This window comes from Geotrypetes seraphini, chromosome 10 (genome assembly GCF_902459505.1).
Source record: "Geotrypetes seraphini chromosome 10, aGeoSer1.1, whole genome shotgun sequence".
In the NCBI taxonomy this organism is placed as follows: Eukaryota; Metazoa; Chordata; class Amphibia; order Gymnophiona; family Dermophiidae; genus Geotrypetes; species Geotrypetes seraphini.
Window position 1 is genome coordinate 19,612,152 of NC_047093.1, and position 23,587 is coordinate 19,635,738.

The 23,587-nt window shown below is 47.0% G+C and overlaps 1 protein-coding gene across 2 annotated transcripts in view; it reads right to left on the bottom strand.

Annotated features, from left to right (window-relative positions):
• Nucleotides 1-23,587, bottom strand: part of RHBDL3 (rhomboid like 3) — a 219,647-nt gene that overhangs the window by 69,720 nt on the left and 126,340 nt on the right. For both annotated transcript variants that reach the window (XM_033961284.1, XM_033961285.1), the window contains 2 exons: nt 18,216-18,374; nt 1,632-1,856 (listed from right to left, as the gene is read on the bottom strand). In XM_033961284.1, the coding sequence (XP_033817175.1) occupies nt 1,632-1,856; nt 18,216-18,374 (384 nt within the window). The remainder of the gene's footprint in view (nt 1-1,631; nt 1,857-18,215; nt 18,375-23,587) is intronic.

The window sequence follows — 23,587 nt, forward strand, 5'->3', positions numbered from 1 at the left end:
GTGATGTCATAATGCCTCATTCCACCAATGCCTAAGCTCCGTCCTCATCTGCACAAGCCTCAGACACTTTAAAATCATAAGTAGCAACATTCTAGATCTCAGATTGTGATGTCATAATGCCTCATTCCACCAATGCCTAAGCTCCGTCCTCATCTGCACAAGCCTCAGACACTTTAAAATCATAAGTAGCAACATTCTAGATCTCAGATTGTGATGTCATAATGCCTCATTCCACCAATGCCTAAGCTCCGTCCTCATCTGCACAAGCCTCAAACTCTTTAAAATCACAAGTAGCAACATTCTAGTGCTCAGATAGTGATGTCATAATGCCTCATTCCACCAATGTCTAAGCTGCAACCTCATCCGCACAAGCTTCAAACTAGAGAATGACACGGTGGCGGTTTACCCGCGGCCACCGCATTTTAGCCGCGGGTCACCGCCGAAAACGGGGAAGAAAACTAGCAGTCGCTGCGGCGACGGGGACAAGGCCATTCACCGCCCGCGGGGCGGTGAATGGGTCTTGTCCCCGCAGTGAGGCATGAAGGATCGCGCGGTCCCCGCAGCTCACACCCGCCTGCCCAATCGATTCTAGTGTTTAGCCAGCTCTCTCCCTTCTCCTCACCTTAGTTTGTAGATTTTCTTTTTCGGCGACCCGCACGCTATCAAAGAGCCGCTGCTGCTCAGTTTCGATCTTCTGCTCTGACGCAACCGGAAACAGGAAGTTGCAGCAGAGCAGAAGATTGAACACTGAGCAGCCGCGCGTGTGCGGCTCTTTGGGAAAGCGTGCAGGTCGCTGAAAAAGAAAGCCTGCAAATTAAGGTGAGGAGAAGGGAGAGAACTGGCTAAACACTAGGATCGATTGGGCAGGCGGGTGGGGGCTGCGAGGACCGTGCGATCACCCGTGTTCCCGGCTCAGACTGTAAGGAGGGAGTGAAAGGGAAAAGGATTCTGGGCCAAGGGGATGAAAACGGAAAGAAAAACCCACAGCAGGAAAGAAAGGGAAGGACAGGCAGGTGAGCCAGATGCTAGAAGCAGGGGGGGGGGGGGGGGAAGAAAGAGGGAAAAAAGCTAGATGGGGTTGAAAAGAAGAGACACACTGGTATGGAAGAGGAAGATAGGGGAAATCTGGACACAGGAAGGTAACAGAAAGAGGGGAAATTATGTGCATGGGGCATAGGGTTAGAGACAAAAAGGGGACATGCCATGGGGATGGTATATGGACACAGGGGGGGGCAATGGCAGATACATAGGGGAGATATTAGAAAAGTATATAAAATCGTACCCGTTTGAGGCTTTTATGTATGCAGCGGTGACGGTGACAGGGCGGTGAATGGGGTGGCAGTGGCGGTGACGGGGCGGTGAAGGGAATGACGGTGACGGGGCGGTGCAGAGGATGGTGAGACGGGGACGGGGCGGTGACGGGGACCAATTTTTTCACCGTGTCATTCTCTACTTCAAACCCTTTAAAATCATAAGTGTTCACGGCTTGTGCGGTTAAAGCAGAGCTTACAGGAATGGGACAGGAAAATTGAGTTCCTGCGGGGACGGGGACAAGACTGTCCCAGTGTCATTCTCCAATCATAAGCAATTTTTCAAGGAACCTGGTAGCACACACACAGCAGCAGAAGTACCTCGAGAACAGTAACCACAATCATGAACCAAGGCGGAGGGCAGCCGGTGTAACTGTCAAAGTACCATTTCCGGTCTGTCTCCCGTGGCAGCGTCTCGTAGGCAATGTGTCGGATCAGCCGCTGAGACAGACTAAGACCCGTCTCCTGAAGCAGGGCCTTACTGCTCAGCCTCCGGTTCCCCTGAAGGATGGCTCGTCGGAAGCTGTTCGATCTTTTATTACTCATCTGAAGAAAAGAAATAGATTTATACAGTATATATATATATAGAAAGAGTACTAAATTGCAGCAGACTATAGATACATGGGATTAAAATCAGAAGGTTATGTGTGTGGATGTGAATAGGATTAACCAACCTGCTCTGTCAATAGCCACACTGTTTTATGGGCTAGATCAGACATGGGCAACTCTGGTCCTCGAGGGCCGGAATCCAATTGTGTTTTCAGGATTTCCTCAATGAATATGCATTGAAAGCAGTGCATGCAAATAGATTCCGGCCCTCGAGGACCGGAGTTGCCCATGTCTGGGCTAGATTCACTAAGCCCACCGATCGTGTCCCGGCCTCTTTACGACCCCGACCCGATTCACTAACCTTCCTCCCGCACCCGATCCGATACGCACATGCAAAGTAGGAAGAACCTTGATTCACTAAACAAAATTTAGGAACACTGACTGGGCTGGCCGATCAAGAAGAAGTGACTGCTGCGGGCCAGTCGCTCACGTCCTTTCCTGCTCTCTCCCACCCTGAAATCCCAGCCCTGCAGCCCTGAAATAAACCCTGCTCTCTGCCGCCCTACCTGGCTTTCTGCTTCTCCTGCTCTGCCGCCCAGACTCTCCTGCCTTTGCCGCCCTTCCCTGCAGCGTGAGCCCATGGTTTTAACCCGCTTTAAACCCGTGGGTTAAAACCACAGGCTCACGAGCAAGAGTCATGTCATCGGTGTGGCGCATGTCTCTGATCGCCTCCATTTGCATGAGGACGCGTTGTGGATCAGTCGGCCGGCCAAGGAGCGGTTCGGATCACCCACGGAGCCGGAAGGTTAGTGAATCTCCTCTAGGAACTTTTAGCAGTTGAAGTCCAAGCTCGCAAATACAAAGTTTCAATCTCACCTTTTCTTGGATGACTGAGCTGATGATTTCGATTTCAGTTATTACTCAGTGTATATGGGTTATAGTTTTGGACAGTGCTGTTTATGATTAGTTTGTAATTGTAATAGTTTTATTCTATTAAGATAATGGGGGGGGGGGGTTATTTCAATAGTTTTATTCTATTACTAGTCTTTAAGCCCGTTACATTAACGGATGCTAGAATAGATGTGTGTCTCGTCTTTCTTTCTTTTTCTCTCTCTCCTTGACGCCTTCTGTCTTTCTTTCTCTCTCTCTCTTTACTTGGCTGTCCACCACCACCCTTGCCTGCTCCCCCTGTCCAGCAGGAGCCTTTCTCCCTTCCTTTTACCCCCCCCTATCGAGCAGCACCTCTTCCCTGCTCCCCCTGTCTAGCAGTAGGCCTTCTCCCTTCCTTTTCCCCCCCCCATCCAGCAGCACCTCTTACTTGATCACCTGTCCAGCAGTAGGCCTTCTCCTTTCCCTGCTCCCCCTGTCCAGCATCCGCTAGCCTGGGCAGCTTCAGACTTTTTGCTAGGCCGGCCCACCTTGCATTATCCAGCCAGCCTAGCAAATGCCATGTGGCTGCTGCATTTGCTGGTCAAGGGGTGAGAAGAGGCAACCCGGCAGCGCAGGAGTCAAACCGCCGCTGAAATCGCCGTCGCAAGCTGCCCCACGTGCCGGAAATAGAATTTGGCACAGACGACACAGCACAGTGGCAGGGATCACAAAACCCTAAGTGTGCATGCATGCTTAGGGTTTTATTATAGAGGATTAAGATAATGGGTTTTAAAAAAAAATCTTTTTTTATTTTATTGTTTTATATTACGTGATTGTAAATTGTTTTAATGCATTTGTGGTATGCATCAAACCTCCTACAGGTTCAAATTACATTTTGCTAAGTCGTCGAAAGACTAGTTAGATTTTATACAACCCAGAATACACTGATAATTCTCTGAAAACAGGTCATTTCACAAAGAAATCAGCCTGCCAAAGGGCCTAAAAGGCAAACCATGTTCTTCCAGCTGAATGGAGCCCATTCCTTTTCACAAATTGATGCCTCACTAGCTTTATGATTAAGACAGGACCTTATCTGGGTACAGCACAGAACTTCTTCAAGGGAGAGTACTGAAACGCTGGGCAATGGCTGAGAAACTGCAAGTTAAAAGATAATTAGACCACTTCTTCACTGTCAGAATTGCCTAATAAAAGTGAGTATAGAGTTTATGCTCCATCATTGTCAGATTGCAGTTGGGAATTAATTATTAGAGAGATAAAGGGAGCATGAATGTTACAACCACTACTGGACCTTAATAAACTTTTATTTATTTAATTTTCTATACCGTTTGCCCAGGGGAGCTCAGAACGGTTTCCATGAATTTATTCAGGTACTCAAGCATTTTTTCTCTGCCTATCCTGGTGGGCTCACACTCTATCTAATATATGCGGGGCAATGGGAGGATTGAGTGACTTGCCCAGGATCAGAAGGAGCAGCATGGGCTAGAACCCACAACCTCTGGGTGCTGAGGCTGTAGCTTTAACCACTCTCCCTGACAGATCTGGCAGATCTGGGATTGATCCAAGTCTGGGGTTGTTGTTTTTTTGCTACTTGAGCTTGCACAACAGTGTGGGGGGGGGGGTTGCTGGATCGCGGAGGGGGGGGGAGGGAACAAAATGAGCGGGGGGATGGCGGATCACGCGGGTGGTGGGCCTTCATGAATGGGAGGAGCAATGCTGGCCTCGGGGGGGGGGGGGGGGGTAATGTATCAAAGCGAGTTTACATTATTTCCTATGGGGAAAATCGCTTTGATATACGAGTATTTTGGTTTACGAGCATGCTTCTTAAACGAATTATGCTCGTAAACCAAGGTACCACTGTATTTGTTTGCTATAAATGATGTTTGTTAGCTGGAATCCACCTAGAAATGTTGATAGAGCAGAATATAATTTTTTTAAATAAATAAATTATGATGTGCTGGCTTATGGGTCTTACGCAGGTCCTACTCCAAATTCAGCCAGGACCTGCATAAAGGATGCGGGACAGAACCCTGTGCTCATCCAATTATCCCTTCCCTCCCACTCCCAAAATGCAAAAGGGCCAACTAAGGGCCACTAGTCAGTTAAGTCCCAGACTGCCCTGGCACTAAACATGGGTAGTCTGTGGTGATATTCTTCACTCAGAGAATAGTTAAGCGCTGGAACACATTGCCAGAGGTTGTGGTAAGAGCAGATAGTCAGCTGGTTTTAAGGAAGGTTTGGACAATTTTCTGGAGGAAAAGTCCATAGTCTGTTATTGAGAAAGACATGGGGGAAGCCTCTGCTTGTCCTGGATCAGTAGCATGGAATATTGCTATTTTTTGGGATTCTAGAATCTTGTTACTCTCTGAGATTCCGGAATCTTGCTATTCTTTGAGATTCTGTATGGAATGTTGCTACTCTTTGGGATTCTAGAATCGTCAGTGAGGACATGAAGTCTGCCAATCAAGTGGAGCAGGCTTCGTCCAAGGCAAGACAAATCATGGGCTGCATACGAAGGGGTTTCGTCAGTCGTAAGGCAGAAGTCATTATGCCATTGTATAGATCCATGGTGAGGCCCCACCTGGAATACTGTGTGCAATTCTGGAGGCCGCATTATCGCAAGGATGTGCTGAGACTGGAGTCGGTGCAAAGAATGGCCACCCGGATGGTCTCGGGACTCAAGGATCTACCATACGAAAAACGGCTTGACAAATTACAGCTATACTCGCTCGAGGAGCGCAGAGAGAGGGGGGACATGATCGAGACGTTCAAGTATCTTACGGGCTGCATCGAGGCGGAGGAAGATATCTTCTTTTTCAAGGGTCCCACGACAACAAGAGGGCATCCGTTGAAAATCAGGGGCGGGAAACTACGAGGTGACACCAGGAAATTCTTTTTCACTGAAAGAGTGGTTGATCGCTGGAATAGTCTTCCACTACAGGTGATTGAGGCCAGCAGCGTGCCTGATTTTAAGGCCAAATGGGATCGGCACATGGGATCTATTCACTAGGGCAAAGGTAGGGGAGGGACATTAAGGTGGGCAGACTAGATGGGCCGTGGGCCCTTATCTGCCGTCTATTTCTATGTTTCTATGTTTGTTACTCTCTAGGATTCCGGAATCTTTTGTTACTCTCTGGGATTGCAGAATCTTGCTATTCTTTGAGATTCTGTATGGAATGTTGCTACTCTTTGGGATTCTAGAATCTTGTTATTCTCTGGGATTCCGGAATCTTGCTATTCTTTGAGATTCTGTATGGAATGTTGCTACTCTTTGGGATTCTAGAATCTTGTTACTCTCTGGGATTCCAGAATCTTGATGTTGCTACTCTTTGGGTTTTTGCCAGGTACTAGTGACCTAGATTGGCCACCTTGCTATTCTTTGAGATTCTGTATGGAATGTTGCTAGTCTTTGGGATTCTAGAATCTTGTTACTCTCTAGGATTCCGGAATCTTTTGTTACTCTCTGGGATTGCAGAATCTTGCTCTTCTTTAGGGTTCTGAATGGAATGTTGCTACACCTTGGGTTATGGCCAGGTACTAGTGACCTGGATTGGCCACCATGAGAACAGGCTACTGGGCTTGATGGACCATTGGTCTGACCCAGTAAGGCTATTCTTTTGTTCTTATGGCATTGCCTGGTTACATGCCGTTGAATAGCACCACTTAACCTGGAAGTTAACTGAGCTTCTCCTGTTAGTTAAATTGTTCTGAATATTGGGAAGAATGTTCTTTTGTGCACATGTGGTGTTGAATTATGCCTTCAGATGAATGACTACTTTTCAATGTGATGCTGTTATACAACATGAAATTATTTGATTTCATGGTATTTTAAAGGGTGTCAGGTCAAAAGCGCGCCGGGACAAAGGCGCGCACCAGACAATTGAGCGCAGCGCACGCCGCCACGGCCGCTCTAAATTACTGTTTTTTAAGCGCTCCGACGGGGGGGCGTGGGGTGGGAACCCCCCACTTTACTTAATAGACATCGCGCCGTGTTGTGGGGGTGTGGGGGGTTGTAACCCCCCACATTTTACTGAAAACTTCACTTTTCCCTGATTTTAGGGAAAAAGTTCAGTTTACAGTAAAATGTGGAGGGTTACAACCCCCCAAACCCCCCATAACGCCGGCGCGATGTCTATTAAGTAAACTGGGGGGGTTCCCCAACAAAAACCCCCGTCGGAGCCCCTAAAAACTGTAATTTAGAGCGGCACGGCGGCGCGCGCTACGCTCAATTGTCGGCGCGCGCTTTTGTCTTTCGCGCCGTTGTCTATGAACCATTTTAAAGACTTACACTCAGTCATGCTGAGAGTATACAAACATCTCTGTCGCTTATCTGTTCTTTAAAGAATACTTAAACCAGCCAGGCAAGGTGGCAGGGTTCTTTACCCCCTCGTCACCCCAACCCCTCAAATACGTGCTTCAAAAAACTTTGCCCCTTCCCATCGCCCAGTACTCAAAAAACAATTGCTCCTCTCTCTCATCCCAACCCCTCTAAAGCCAGAACAAACCAACCGTCTAACGCCAAGTGCAGAAACAAATACCCCACCTGTAATACTCCCTCCCATTGGCTAGGCAGTCAAAAAGAGGCCTTCATCGTTCTCGCCCACTCCTCAGACTACCAGAAACCTTTGTCTTGGACCGAGGGCAGATGGGTGTGGCCTAAGTCTAGAGAAGTTATAAAAGTTATGTCCCCTCTCTCACAGCCTCCCCCTCAGCTGAAGATTATCTTGAGGTCGTCAGCCCAACTGAAGCTGCCATGCCTGCACGGACACACAGAAAGCCTTCAGACGTTCTCTCGTCATACCCTGCTTCAAAATATTTACGAGTAGCTTGTCGGGTCAATGGTGGGGGGCGAGGGGGAGGGGCCCGGCTCGGACAGCAGCTGTGCAGGATTAGAAGGTATAAGGGCTGAATGGCCATTTGCCACAAAGGAAGAAAAAAACAAACCCCATTGCTTCTAAAGCAAGAGCTGTAAGTGGATTTCTAAAGCTGTGGTTTGTTTGCCTTTTTGTTGAAATCGCTTTGCTCCATTTCATTGTCTCACTGTTCCCTGTTTTACAGAGATGGAACGTTGGTGATTGGTTACCGAGTGTAATACATGAAGGGATTAAAATGCATGCCATCAGAATAGGAGACAGATGGATTTTTATCCAGTATCATAAAATGACTTCTCCAGGCACCCTGCATAATCAGTGCTGAGCAATCCAGCAGGTTGGGATTTCCAGACTCTCGTTATTTCTTGCATTAGGAGTCTTTACCATATGGCAAAAATCACTCTGTTCCCTTCTCCAACATCAACATGGACGAAGACTTTTGTCGGAATTCTCCAAATAAAGCGTTTAACCTCTGCTTCACCACCAGGGTGCAGTCGCTGCAGACCGATGCCAGGGTCTTGGGGGGCAGAGGTCTGTGTGCACTGTTTTAATCTCAAGGACAAGGTCCTGTTTAGACCTGGGATTTCGGGTACAAGAGCCAGACAAGGCACATAATGGTATAGCTCAGGGGTGGGCAACTCCGGTCCTCGAGGGCCAGAATCCAGTCGGCCTTTAAGGATTTCCCCAATGAATATGCATTGAAAGCAGTGGATGCAAATAGATTTCATGCATATTCATTGGGGAAATCCTGAAAGCCCGACTGGATTCCGGCCCTCGAGGACCGGAGTTGCCCATCCCTGGTATAGCTGCACGTATTATGTATGGGCTAAATGTTCAACCCGTGGCTGTTTGCATCATTAAGAGCCGTTCTCAGCTGCGGGCCGAACTGACCCCCAGATATTCAATGCTGGGAAATGCGTGGCTCCCAGCACTGAATATCAGAGCCTCAGCATTCAACCGGAAGTTAACCAGGCACTGGATGATATTCAGACTGGTACCCTGCTAACTTTAGCGTATAAAGTTATCACAGCTTCAAGTGTATTTAGGATTTGATAAAATTGCTTTTTTCATAGGATTACAAAGTGATGAACAATAAAAAAAAATGGGGGAGACAAACAATTTTTTTGGGGGGGGAATCACAGACATACTTTCGACGAGAGGGAATTGGAGGGAGGAATTAGAAATTACGTAGTATAGGAAAGAGAACAAAGAGCAATTTGTTTGATCAATGCTTGCCTGCTTCGAGTGGAGATGTCAGATGGATTCCAAAATCAGATTAATGAAAGGTGGCCCTGTATAGGGAGCTTTTTCATTTTGCTTTGAACTTTTCAAGGGTTTTTTCCTTCCCTTACCTAACTTTTGGACTATCATGCACCTCTGCGTATTGTCCTTTCACGACATGACCTAAAATGTACAGTCATGCTCTATTATCAGTGTTTCTCAACACAAAGTATGCGTACCCCTAGGGCAGGGGTCTCAAAGTCCCTCCTTGAGGGCCGCAATCCAGTCGGGTTTTCAGGATTTCCCCAATGAATATGCATGAGATCTATGTGCATGCACTGCTTTCAATGCATATTCATTGGGGAAATCCTGAAAACCCAAATCCTGAAAACCCAAAAGGAGGGACTTTGAGATCCCTGCCCTAGGAGAACGAGAGCCACCTTGGGGGGGTATGCGGTGAGGGTCTCCCGCCCCCTTCCTCAAGCAGCATACCCTCCTCTGCCAAAGCTGACCCGGAAGGCTTTCCTCCGTTATCAGAGCTGACGTCGGAGGGAAGCCTTCCAGGTCAGCCGGGGTGGCCCCACAGTCCGGGCAACGCCAAGCTAACTACAGTGATGAAGAGCCCTCTGTCTTCTGCCAGCCTCCCGCTGCCTGACAGGGAGTCTGGAGTCTGTACGAGGCCCGGCAATGGCGCTAGCTTAACTGATGCAGAACAATGTCAGGACAGTAGCTGCGCATGCGTGGATGGAACACGGCGACATCACGCGCAGGCTTGTGATGTCATCGTGTCACACCAGCACATGCTCAAATGACGTTCCAACAAGCAAACAGGTCGAGGGGTGGGGCTGGGGGGGGCAGCAACTGGCATGACTCGGGCAGAATGGGGTGTGGCCGGGCGGCAGAACAGGGCGGGCCCGTGGGTCCGGATTTTCGTTCTCAAAAATCTGGCAACCCTACTCCAGAAGTCACAGACTTTCTCCACTGATCAATAAATCCACTCGTTCTGCAGCTCCTTAAAAAGGGACACGTGCGCCTTACTTGATTTTGCGATTGTGCAGTTGGGTGTCATGTCGTCATTTTTACTGCTCTGCCCTAAGAATGTATGGTTTCTATTGCTGAGACTTCTAACTAACTTCTCATTTAAAAACTTTGCTTCTCTGAACAGCTGCTCCAAATCCCTTTTAAGGCGATTCCAGAGGACACGCTGTCCTACGTTGTCTTTGGCAAAAAGCTGCAGGAAACAGAACCTCATTGCAAAACTTACTCTTGGAGCCAAATGCAGATAAACATTTTTTAAAAAACCAGTTTTATAACCAAAGCAGATAAATAAAAGAAAAACAAGTCTGGGCCGTAAGTCATTCACTGCCTCTTCCAAGCTTCAAAAGAAACAAACTGTTCTCGGCGCATGGGCACATACTGCGCAAGGAGGCGGAGAGACCCTGCAATTATTACAGACCTGCACATCCATTAGCCAGTTTATCAGGGGCAGGTGTGCAGGGCTGATTACAAGCTTTTCAGATGATACCTCCATTCAAGCCCCCTTTTCTCTCCAGAGTATTAAAAATGGCGAGTACCTTTTGAAACATCACCAGTTTAACGAAAGACTCGTATTATGGAGCCACGGCTAGTGTTACCAGATTTCCTATTCGGAAAATCTGGACCCCCCCTAGACCTGCCCCCAGGCCCGCCCAGTTCCACTCATTCCCGCCCCAGTCCCGCCCTCCGCTGCCTGCTATTGTCGGGTAGGAGGACATCCGCGCAGGCGCAGATGCCCTCCTACCTGACGCGATGTGGAGGAAAACTTTTCCAAAACCCGGACAAAGTGCCGGGTTTTGAAAAGCCGTCTGGGGAAATCCAGACTTCTGGGAACTCTAGCCACGGCCTCATCCTCCCTCAGTTAAGGCCTGCGCCCATCTGCTTCTCATACACCGTTATCTCCACCAATTCAGGAGATCGGCACAATAGAATGTGTGCTCTTGAAAAAAAAAAAAAGTCACACAGACACACAGTGGCATAGTAAGGGGGGGGGCGGTCTGCTCTGTGTATCATCTTGATGGCAGTGCCAGTGCCTCTCCTCCTTTCTGCACCCCAGCCCGCTCCTCCCCACTCCTCCCCCACCACATGCACCTTTCATTCCCCTCCCCCCCTGTACCTCTAACCTTGCCAGCATCAGCTCTCCCTCCGACACCACTTCCAGGCCCCGCGACTAGGAAGTGGTCAAGAGGGAGAGCCAGCGCCAAATGGGCAGCAAGTGAGTGATGTTGCTCATGCTGGGGAAGTCAAAGAGCTACGGAGGAAAGGAAGGGGGCGAGGTAGAAAAAAGTGCACAAACTGGTGTTTGGCTGTCTGCCCCCCCCCTCCTTCCCCTTAGCAAGAGAAGAAGTAGCCCAGAATGTAGAGCGGTGGGCTAAGAATCAGGATGGCAGAGCTCAAATCCTGTGTCTCTCCTTGATGGTCCTCATAAACTTAACCCTACCTCCCCCCATTGCTTCAGGTACAATTTAGGTCGTAAGCCTTCCTGGGCTCTGGGCTGCACCTGTAAATAAAACCCTCCTTGAGCTTAGGTTTCCAAAGGCAAGTAATTAAATCAAGCTGCCACAACTCCACCGCCAAAAAATAAAACAATCTGCAACCCAGTGGCATAGTAAGGGGGAGCAGGGAGGACAGACCACCCCGGGCACCGTCTTGTTGGATTAACAAGCAAATTTGCACCAATTGGACGCTAACAATTACTGACTGATTGGCACCAATTAGGGGTTGCACCTGCTTCTGGCTGCGTGCTCTTCTATAAGCCTTGGCGCCCACATCCCACAGGGCATGAACCATAAGTGAGCATGGCTGTGGGAGGAGCATTCTCAAAAGACGTGCACTGCGTTATCGAATTCTGTGGATCTGCACCCAACTTGCACACCAGGTCTCAGCTGGCATAAGTCCTTGCGCCCATCGTTGGCCGCAGAAATCCCCCTCAGGTGCTACCGTATGAAGGATGCTCAGCCCGGGACACCTTTATGGAAAAGCGCCGAGCTCTGATTTTTGACTGGTGCCGATTTTTCAGGTGTACAAAGAAGAGACAGATAAGACGTCAAGGAAACTGATTAGTTTCAGTCTACGAAAAAAAGATCCAATGAGAGGCCCAGCAAGGATCCTCGTTTCGGCAGAGTGACATAGCCTTCATCAGGGGACGAAACTCACTATTAAAAACACAAAATAATTACATTCCTGATTTCTATTCCGCCTCAACCTTGCAGTTCTGGGCGGATTACAAAAGAGACAACTGGACATTTCCAGGAGAAGTTGCAATAATGGAGCTACAAGATGCCGTACAAATAGGAAATAGTGCAGATCCAGTATATATACCATTAGGGAAGCAGTTGACATGCTTGAGACTAAAGAGAAGGGAACTGGTGAAGGGGGGAATTGCCTTGAGGGGGGGTCTGTTTGGGGTTAAGCCACCTGTATAAATTTTTTGAATAGGTGGGTTTTGATTTCTTTGCGAAAATATTTGTAGTCGTTTGTTATTATCAGCAGGTTGGAGATAGTGTGGTCCAGTTTCGCTGCCTGCGTCGCCAGCAGACTGTCAAATATCTTCTTGCTATAGTATATAAAAATATTTTTAAACCAAGAGCAACGATACTAAATAATATTTACTTCGTCAAGAGTCTATAATAGTTTTCTTGTCTTCTTATAAATGCCATTTTCTATTTATGTCCACACAAGCATTTATAAGACAGAACAGCTATAGACTCTTGACAAAGGCAGGATCGCCAAAACACTGCCAGTGTCGAGTCCACTTGTTTGATACCGTGCTGTTCTCCAATAAAGTACACTTTGGAATAACCCATCTCTGAGTGTTCAAAATCCTTTGCCTCACAACTTCCTCTTTTCTGGATTCACCTTCACCGTCGTCGAGATCCATACCTGGCTCTCTTTTTGGGTGCTGGTGTTATCCATAGAGAGGGGGACCCAGGCCCATATCCTACTCTAACCACTACATTTACACCAAAATCCTACTGTACTGCCATAAAGGTGATACTTTCAGCCATAAGGCTATTGAGGTTGTAGACAGGTGGGTAAGTAGGTTTTAGAGTGTTTTTTTGGAGAGCTCACCATACATTATAAGGAGGTTATGGTGAGATGTATACCTGGCACCCTTTATGTGAAGTTCACAGCAGTGCTCTCTAAGGTGCCCCACTGCTCTGCTGGCATGTCTGTGTGGCCATCCATTAAAAATGCCGGCCCCCTCCAATATGCAAATGGCTTGTTTTGGATGTGTTTCATCTGGACGTCCTAGTCTTTGAATATGTCCAAAAACAACAACAGATAGACGTCTAGCAGATTAGTTTTGGGGAGAAAAGATAAGACATTTTGCAGTTTTGAAAATGACCCCTTTGTCCACATGATTTTTGGACGTCTTTCTCAAGACGTCCTATCGAAAATGTCTCTCTAGCTGCGTGGGTCAGTCAGTAGTCTATAGTCCATGAGCACACAAGATTACAGAATGAGTGGGATGGTGCTGGTTACAGCAGAATTCCTCGTACAACAAAAATTAAATATTAACTTATCTAGAAGTTTTTGGGGTTTTTTAAAAATTAGATATCACAGTTTCACTTGGATTTATATTTTATTTCCGAAGAGAAATGTTTAGCGTTTGAAAGTTTCCCTGCTTATTCCTTCCACCTTTAGGAATCCATGAACAAGACATTTGTGGAAAGAGATTATTAAAACAAGATGATACAGTCATAATAAAAAAAAGAAGGTATACACCTTTCATTTCATAATTTTTTTTTTAAGTAGTGAGAATGAAGGAGGACTGGGACTAAACTCAAAACATTAAGTAAAAAAAAATCATGTAGTTACTTAGTAACATAGTAGATGATGGCAGATAAAGACCCGAATGGTCCATCCAGTCTGCCCAACCTGATTCAATTTAAATTTTTAAATTTTTTCTTCTTAGCTTTACCCAGTACTGTGCTTGGGTTCCAACTGCCAAAATCTCTGTTAAGACTTACTCTAGCCCATCTACACCCTCCCAGCCATTGAAGCACTCCCCGGCCCATCCTCCACCAAACGGCCATACACAGACACAGACCGTGCAAGTCTGCCCAGTACTGGCCTAGTTCAATATTTAATATTATTTTCTGATTCTAAATCTTCTGTGTTCATCCCACGCTTCTTTGAACTCAGTCACAGTTTTACTCTCCACCACCTCTCTCGGGAGCACATTCCAGGCATCCACTACCCTCTCCATAAAGTAGAATTTCCTAACATTGCCCCTGAATCTACCACCCCTCAACCTCAAATTATGTCCTCTGGTTTTACCATTTTCCTTTCTCTGGAAAAGATTTTGTTCTACATTAATACCCTTCAAGTATTTGAACGTCTGAATCATATCTCCCCTGTCTCTCCTTTCCTCTAGGGTATACATATTCAGGGCTTCCAGTCTCTCCTCATACGTCTTCTGGCGCAAGCCTCCTATTATTTTCGTCGCCCTCCTCTGGACTGCCTCAAGTCTTCTTACGCCCTTCGCCAGATACGGTCTCCAAAACTGAACACAATACTCCAAGTGGGACCTTACCAATGATCTGTACAGGGGCATCACTTTGGCTTTTGAATAAAAGATACATTTCTTTTTACCCCTTTGATTCACACTGTATGCCATTCTCTTCAGCTGATTTGTCAGAAGTGGGCTGAGAGCATATGATAACAGGGCTCTTACATCCAATTCCCATCCTGATTGGACTCCTTAATGCAAGAATGTCTTCCTTACCAGAGTTCTTAAAGCATTAAATCGAACACACAATAAATAAAAGCCAAAGATTTAAGTCTGATTTTCTCTCCATTTTATAATTGCCCAATTATGCTCTTTCAAATAATTCTGCCTTAAGGGGTTTGCCTGAAAAAGGCGAGTCTAAATCTGGCAACATTGTAACTGGATGACGTGACGTTCAATTGACACTGCCTGGATAAAATGTTACTCTTCTCCATCTGCTGTCAAGCCACAGACATGAATCGTGTCTACGTCCCTAACACTGGGACTAGAGGCGGCAGGAGACATTGAAATTAACCCAGTAACATAATAAATGATGGCAGATAAAGACCTGAATGGTCCATCCAGTCTGCACAACTATACCCTCTCTTTAAATTACTAATTTAATTTAAATTGTCCTTTATTTGTGGGGAAGGGCTGTGGCTCACTGGTAGAGCTTCTGCCTCTGTACCTAGAGCTTATGAGATCAAATCCCGGTGCTGCTCCTTGTGACCCTGGGCAAGTCACTTAACCCTCCAGTGCCCACTGCTGTGAAATGCCAAAGCAACAAAAAAAAAAGGCAGTATACAAATCCCCATTCCCTTTCATCAACCCCAGTATCTTGTTTCCAATAGTGGTCAACCCAGGTCACAAGTAGAGGTCTGCACGGGAACGGGGATCGCGGGAATCCCGCGGGTCCCGCAGGAATCCTCCCCTATCCCACGGGACTCCCACGGGGACCCCCCTCTAGCCAACGGGACTCCCACAGGAATGGAAGGCTTTGGAAGCAGGGTTCATTCATATAATATAATAGATATGTTAGCCTTAGTAAAAGAGGGGGGTTTATAAGTTAATTACCTGAACAGAAAACAAAAAAAGGGTTCCACCAAAGAGATTCCACAAGGAAAACAGCAGCGCAAACACAAAAGAAACTGTGGAATTGATGATCCTGTCAGAAGTAATTGCTGCTTTTTATGGGGACGGACGGGGATGGAGGTAATTCCTTGCGGGGATGGGTGGGGACGGAGAGGATCTTGGCGGGGATGGAGAGGATCCTGACGGAGACGGGTGGGGACGGAGAGGATCCTGGTGGGGACGGAGAGGATCCTGGCGGGGATGGGTGGGATTTCTGTCCCCACGCAACTCTCTAGTCACAAGTACCTGAAAGAATCCTAAAGAATAGCAACATTCCAGAGCTGAGATTGTGATGTCACAATGCCTCATTCCACCAATGCCTAAGAACCAACCTCAGCAGTGATGTCACAATGGCTTCATTGTCTTATACTTGGCTCACATAACAATTGCCGCTCTGGGACAGACTGAAGGTGTGGCTCACTGGTAGAGCTGCTGCCTCTGCATCCAGAGGTTGTGAGATCAAATCCCAGTGCTGCTTCTTGTGACCCTGGGCAAGTCACTTAATCCTCCAGTGCCCACCACTTTGAATGTAAGCTTTGAAATGCCAAAGCAACAAAAAGACAGTATACAAGACCCCATTCCCTTTCCCCTTTACCTAGATATTTCTAGGCCAGAAACCCAGAGCTCTGCCCGGCACTGTGCTTAGGTTCCATCTACTAAAGTCTCCGTCAAAGCTCACTCCAGCCCATCTAAACCATCCCAGCCATCGAAGCCCACCCCACCCCCATCCACAACTGAATTTATCACTGAAGCAGGCAACTATTTCCTGTAAGAAAAAAAGGTAAGCAAAAAAGGTCAGTGCTGTGAGGTACCATGCAGCAGTGTCAAATAAGGGGTGTGGTCAGATAACCAATTTTGGATGGGCTTGAGCCCAAAGTGGGTGGGCACAACAACCCTGCCCTGGTATCTCTCCCTCCCTGCCCCCTCAGGCGATCGGGCATCTCAGCTCCACTCCCTTATTGCCCGCTTCGCTGATAGTGAGCAAGCAGCAACTCATGCTTCCTGATTCGGCCTAGGGTTGCAAGACGTCCAGATTTACCCAGACATGTCCGAACAGCTTTTCAGAACTTGACACTTTGTCCGGGTTTTGAAAAACAGATCGCATTGAGCAGACCGAGACGAGCTGGTTGAGGGATGGGGCTAGGGGGTGAGGCTAGGGCGGGGCGTTGGCGTAATGGGGCGGGGATGGGTGAAACTGGGCAGGCCTGAGGGGAGGGTCTAAGGGTCCAGATTTTACATGCGTAAAGTCTGGTAACCCTAATTCCGCTTATGCGGAAACGGTACACCGTCAGTAGCACGGAGAACATTGGCGCGCCGACAATTATGCTCCGTCAAATGCACGCAGGGACAAGTGCTCGCATGAAGGGAGCAGGATTATCGGGGCACAATGGTAAGTGTAGTGGGGGAGGGGGGTGGTTTGGCGGCAATCAAGTACGTCGGCATTCCCCTGAAGGAGAGTGGAATTGTATTGGGGGGTTTTCCCTCCCCCCCCACACACCCTGAGAGTGGAAGAGCGGAAACAGGAAGACTTGGGAAGGAGAGTGCAAGTTTTAAGTGTAGTGGGGGGGGTTTCCACACACACATACACCCTCAATGGAAGCGGGAGTGTGTTGGGGGTTCCCCCCAAACCCCCCACCCCTCAGAGGATAACAGCACCCATTTGTCCTGCGTGCAAATGTCAGGACATGAGTGTCAGCTTGCCAATGTCCGGCACGTTTTTGACAGGTCACCGTGGAAACAGGAAGTTGCATCAGAGGAAAGGCTTGGGGCAGGTTCAAGCAGCAGGTATTTGTCGCTGCTCACTACCGGAGAAGAACTGAAGGCTTTGAAAGGTACCAGGGGGTTGAGATAGTGGAGTCATGAGATCCGATTGCTCGCGGGGCAGGGTAGGAAGAGATGCATGCTACAATTTGTATCCTATTTTTCCCATGCATAGCCTGGCAAATGAAAAGCACTTCCAACCTGGTGCTTTCCACTGGGCTGCCGGATCCCCGTGCATCCTGCCCTAAATGTCAAACTGGATGCTTAGCTAGTATTCCATGGCAGCAGAGTTGCGTGCCAAATCGGTTACAGAATGCCCGCGCACATCCGAACTTGTGCACCAAACTTTAGGCGTGACCACTTATGCTGCGTCTGGCATTAATGGTGGCGTCTAAATGCAACAGCTGGGCGTGTACATATAACTATTCTATAACATGTGCACAGAAATAGAATGCCACTGACGCACCCAGGCCACTCCCACATTAACGCCCCTTTTGCATTTGCGAGTGAGATAATTTAGTTGCACTTAACAAAATCTGGGACACTCGATGAAGTTACAGGGAAATACTTTTAAAACCAATAGGAGGACATTTTTTTTTCACTCAGAGAATAGTTATGCTCTGGAATTGCCAGAGATTGTGGTAAGAGCGGATAGCATGGCTGGTTTTAAGAAAGGTTTGGATAAGTTCCTGGAGGAAAAGTCCACAGTCTGTTATTGAGCAAGACATGGGGGAAGCCACTGCTTGCCCTGGATCGGTAGCATGGAATGTTGCTACTCTTTGGGGTTCTAGAATCTTGTTACTCTCTGGGATTCCGGAATCTTGATATTCTTTGGGATTCTGTATGGAATGTTGCTACTCCTTTGGTTTTGGCCAGGTACTAGGGACCTGGATTGGCCACCGTGAGAATGGGTTATTGGGCTTGATGGACCATTGGTTCTTAGGGACTACTCACCAGGTTAACAAAATCCTGATAGCAGATTTTCCCGTCCGAGTTGCTGTCTGCCAAAGCAAAGAGAACTTCCAGCTTGTGGGGGTCCAGCTCCGCACCATGACTGTGGAGCAGTTTCCAAAAATTGTCAGTGCTGATGTAACCAGTGTTTTCAGGATCAAACTGAAAAAAAGAAAAGAAAGAATTGAACACCAAGAGCTGCAGACTGCCTATGTATCCATATTATAGGTCCGCCAGGGCAGACCCCAAGAGCCCACGGCAGTAGGGGGGCCCACTCTCCTCTAGTTTACATTTAATCTAATCACTTTTGATAGGCCTTTAGGCCTGGATTCCGTAAATGGTGCCATTATCAGCGGCCACCTTAAAAATGGCCGCCAAACGCCTGCCAATCGCGCAATTGGGCCATTTACAGAATCTCGGCTATGTGGAAGTTAGGCGCCAGAAACATAGGCCAGGGTTCTAAAGGCCTATATTTCTGGCACCTATCTTCTACAAGAAACGCATCTCTGGAGTAACTCTACGATGCCTAACGCCACTTCTGGTGTTAACCACGCCTAAAATGGCTCTAGGCATCATAGAGCGCGCCTCTGTGGACGGGATATCAGCAGCCTTTTAGGAGATGCCCTTAGGTGCCTTCATTTAAAAAAATAAATAAATTGCAGTTTAATTGTTTTTTAATCAACACGACCAATTAGTGTGCCGATTAAGCTAATTAAAACCAATTAAGTTAGGCGGCGTTAGAGCGCCTACTGATGCCTAATTTATGGCGCACTATTAAGAATTTGGGCCTTACTGCCTGAGGGCCCAGAGCACTGTCCATGTGCCCCTGCCATGCTGTATTGCTCTTGCAGTTCATATGGGCTTTCAACAAATCAGAATCTGACCATACTAGTGCTGCCCGATTTGCCGATTTGAATCGATTCACCGATCCATTTTGGCAAATCGATTCAAATGAATTCAATGTATGAAAAAAATTGGATTCACCGATACAGCGACCCAGACTACCCTGGTGAGACCTAACATACCTCCGAGGCCTCCAAAAGCAGCAGTGGTGGCAACGCTCTGAACAGACTGCTTTGCAGCCTGCCCCACCGGGGCTTTCCCTCTGCTGCATCACCGATGATGTCATCAGTGACGTGGCAGAGGGAAGCCCTAGCAGGGCACGCAGCTAAGCAGCCCGTTCAGAGCGCTGCTGCTGCTGCTTTAGGAGGCCTCAGAGATATGTCAGGTCGCACCGTGGAAGGATCGGTGGGGTGAAGTTGCACAGGGGGATGGGGTGGAGGGATGGAAAACTGCTCCACAAGGGGATGGGAGGGAAGGAAAGATGCTGCACATGGGGGAGAGAGGAAGAATTGGGGTGGAGGAGAGGAAGAAAGAGATGACGCAAAGAGGTAGAAAGGGGCGAGTGGGGGAAATCCTTCATATGGCGGAGGGGAGGGAGACATGCATGGAGAAGAGAGAGGGAGAAATGTTTAACAAAGGGTTGAGGGTAGGGAGAGATGGTGCATGGGAAGAGAGAAACAAGGCCAAGAAAAGGAAATCCAATGAATGTGCAGTAGAAATGTAGTGAACCAAAAGAAAAAGAAAAAAAAGTACTGCAGACAGGTGTACAAGATGCAGGCAATGTTTATTACAAACAAATAAATCTACAATTTTGTTGGGGGTGGGGTGGGAAGGCATAAATGTCGTTAGATTAATTGTTGTATTGAATTACTGCATTTTATGAAATTCAATAAAGACATTTAAACACAAACAAATAAACCCCTTTATCAGGATACAGGACACGACACGGCCCATGTTCCGATCAACACGTCTTCTTCAGGGGTCCCATACGTAGGCGGTAACCAAACACACGCAACCAATATGCCTGATCTGTGTGCTTAGTATTACAGCAAAGAATCGCTGAGGCATATTGGTTGCGTGTGTTTGGTTACCGCCTACTTACGGGACCCCTGAAGAAGACATATTGATCGAAACACGGGTCGTGTCGGGTCCCGTATCCTGATAAAGGGGTTTATTTGTTTGTAATAAACATTGCCTGCATCTTGTACACCTGTCTGCAGTGCTTTTTTGGGCTTTTGGAAAGAGAGAAAGAAATGTCGCACCTGATAAAGGAGGCAGGAAGGAAAAGATGCTGCATGGAAGGGAATAGAGAGGTTTGACCCAGGGCACAAGGTAGGGGGGGGGGGAGAGAACGAGAGATGGTAGACAGTGGGAAAGAAACACATGTTGGATAGGACAGTGGAAGGTAGAAAAAATAACTTTATTTTCTATTTTGGGAATGCAATATGTCAGATTTGAAATGTGTATCCTGCTATAGCTGATGTTAAGACAGAAAGCGTGAACTAGGATCTGAGAGAGGAAAAGTCTTTTTTGTTTACACCACAGCGCTGGTGTGGCATTGGGTGGAAAGACTACAAAATAAACTCATATATCTGAAAAAGTGTATCCTATTTTACTTAAAAGTATAACAAGGAGGAGGCCTCAGTAACAGAGCCCACGCTCAGTCGTATTCACAGACTGGAAATTTCGGCGTGGTTATACTGCTCTTTAGCTCTAATCATTGGCCAGCTCCTATATTTAACTTTAATATCTTCTATCAAAATTTAAATAAGAATTCAATATTCTAATTAATATCCTATTCTATAAATATTTTTTATCACATTTTTTCTTTAAATTTTTTTCCCAAAATAACTTATTAATGTCTACATTTCTTCATCAAAAAAAAAAAAAAAATTTAAAGAAAAAATGTGATAAAAAATATTTATAGAATAGGATATTAATTAGAATATTGAATTCTTATTTAAATTTTGATAGAAGATATTAAAGTTAAATATAGGAGCTGGCCAATGATTAGAGCTAAAGAGCAGTATAACCACGCCGAAATTTCCAGTCTGTGAATACGACTGAGCGTGGGCTCTGTTACTGAGGCCTCCTCCTTGTTATACTTTTAAGTAAAATAGGATACACTTTTTCAGATATATGGGAATATATTATATATTAATATTGTGACATAGTTTCCCATTAGGGGATTATATTGTTACAAAATAAACTCACCAGAACGTTTGAAAAAAAAAAAAAAAAAAAAAATGCCCGATTGGGCAGGAAAAGCAAATTGAATCGAAAAATCGATTCAATAGGCCGAATCAAATCGAAACATTTTTCCCTGCATCGGGCAGCACTAGTCTGTACTGGAAGAAGGTTATGATCTTCGTTCATCCCTTTTGAAGGTGATTTTCTTTTGTTACTCCACTCGGCCATCACAGCGACAGACCCTTGCTAACAGAGATGACGAGCTACAGCAACCTTGAAAGCCCAGCTAGCAAAGACCATAAGGCCCTGGCACTCAAAAGAGTCTGCCACGCAAGTAAGACTGGTTGTAGCCAGTTAAACTTACAAGGCAGCTTAGCTTCAAAAGGGTTTTTGGGGAGGCTTCTACTGATCGCGGTAGCCACCACCAAGAACCGTTTGCAGATGCATTACAAGGAGCTCGTTAGTATTCAAATGAGCTCTCCTTGTGACGCACCGCTTTCTGGGTCAATTTTTCCGGCAGGTCTGAGCTCTGTCATGTGAGTGTAAGAAGGAGCCCGAGAGCTGGTCTCAAAGGGCGGAGAGTAACACGGGGCTGGGAGGCCCGTGTGTTGCTTGCAGGCAAGGTAGGGAAGCAGGGGGGGGGGGGGGGTTGGTAGAGAAGAACCGTTAGAAGGAAGTATATGGAAGAAGGGGAGGGGTTCGCGCCAAAAGGAGAGGCAGGGATTGGATAGTGCAGGAAAAGGGGGGCGTTTTACTTAAAGTTTTAGCACGAGCCTTGGAGGACTGAGTTCATTGCAGGTCCTCCAAGGCATATTTTTGTCCCGCCCTCCCTCCCTTTGGTGAACTTCGTGGTGTGTGAGGCGGGTCTCCCGAGCTACTGGGTGCTGGGGCTCATCCGGCGATGAGCGGTGGGCCGGCTGGGAGCCGTGCCTTGGGGTCAGGTGACCCGGGTTAAAGGGGCATGAGGTCATGCCACCCCTCAGACACTTGCTGTTGGTGGCGGGGTCGGGGGCAAAGGTACTGTTACACAGGGTAGCTCGGGAGGAGCTTGCTGAGGTTCATTGTTAATTAAGGTTCAATGTGTTAATGATGTTAATTTATGCAAATGTATTTATGGGTTAATGTGATATAATAAAGAGCTGCGGCTATTTACCACAATAAGGTGTTGTTTTGTTATTATGGGGTAGAGAAAGGGGGGAGAATGACAACATGATGGGACTATCCAGATCCCGATGTTAGTCCTGCGTCTATGGTTAGAACACAGCTGTTAGGCCCGGGTCACACACTCACATAAACAGACGCACAACAGCTGTGTCCATATCAGGTGTTTCAACAAAAAATAAACCCGCACAATTATAAACCTCCCTCGAGCTCCAGTGACCGGGAGCTCTTCTGCGCAGACGCTAGGCACAGTTGCTCCCCTTTTTATTGGGCTACTCAGCACAATTAGCATGCATATAATTTGCATGCTATTTGCACTGAGTATAGCCCAGCAAAACAAAATTGCTCCCAACCCGGAGCTTTGGGCATTTTGCTCTAAGTCTGGTCACTAGGTGGCACCACTGAACATTGGTCAAGGAACACTCTCCTTTTGGCAGGACTATGAATTAGAGAATGACACGAGGACAAATTGGTCCCCGTCCACGCAAGTTTTGACGCTGTCCCTGCCCCATTCCTGTAAACTCTGCCTTAACCACACAAGCCACGAACACTTATGATTTTAAAGCGTTTGAGGCTTGTGCAGATGAGGCCCGAGCTTGGGCATTGGTGGAATCAGGCATTATGACATCACAATCTGAGCTCTCGAATGTTGCTACTTAGGATTTTAAAGCATTTGAGGCTTGTGCAGATGAGGACGGAGCTTAGGCATTGGTGGAATGAGGCATTATGACATCACAATCTCAGCTCTCGAATGTTGCTACTTAGGATTTTAAAGCGTTTTGAGACTTGTGCAGATGAGGACGGAGCTTAGGCATTGGTGGAATGAGGCATTATGACATCACAATCTCAGCTCTCGAATGTTGCTACTTAGGATTTTAAAGCGTTTTGAGACTTGTGCAGATGAGGACGGAGCTTAGGCATTGGTGGAATGAGGCATTATGACATCACAATCTCAGCTCTCGAATGTTGCTACTTAGGATTTTAAAGCGTTTGAGACTTGTGCAGATGAGGACGGAGCTTAGGCATTGGTGGAATGAGGCATTATGACATCACAATCTGAGCTCTCAAATGTTGCTACTTAGGATTTTAAAGCGTTTGAGACTTGTGCAGATGAGGACGGAGCTTAGGCATTGGTGGAATGAGGCATTATCACATCACAATCTCAGCTCTCGAATGTTGCT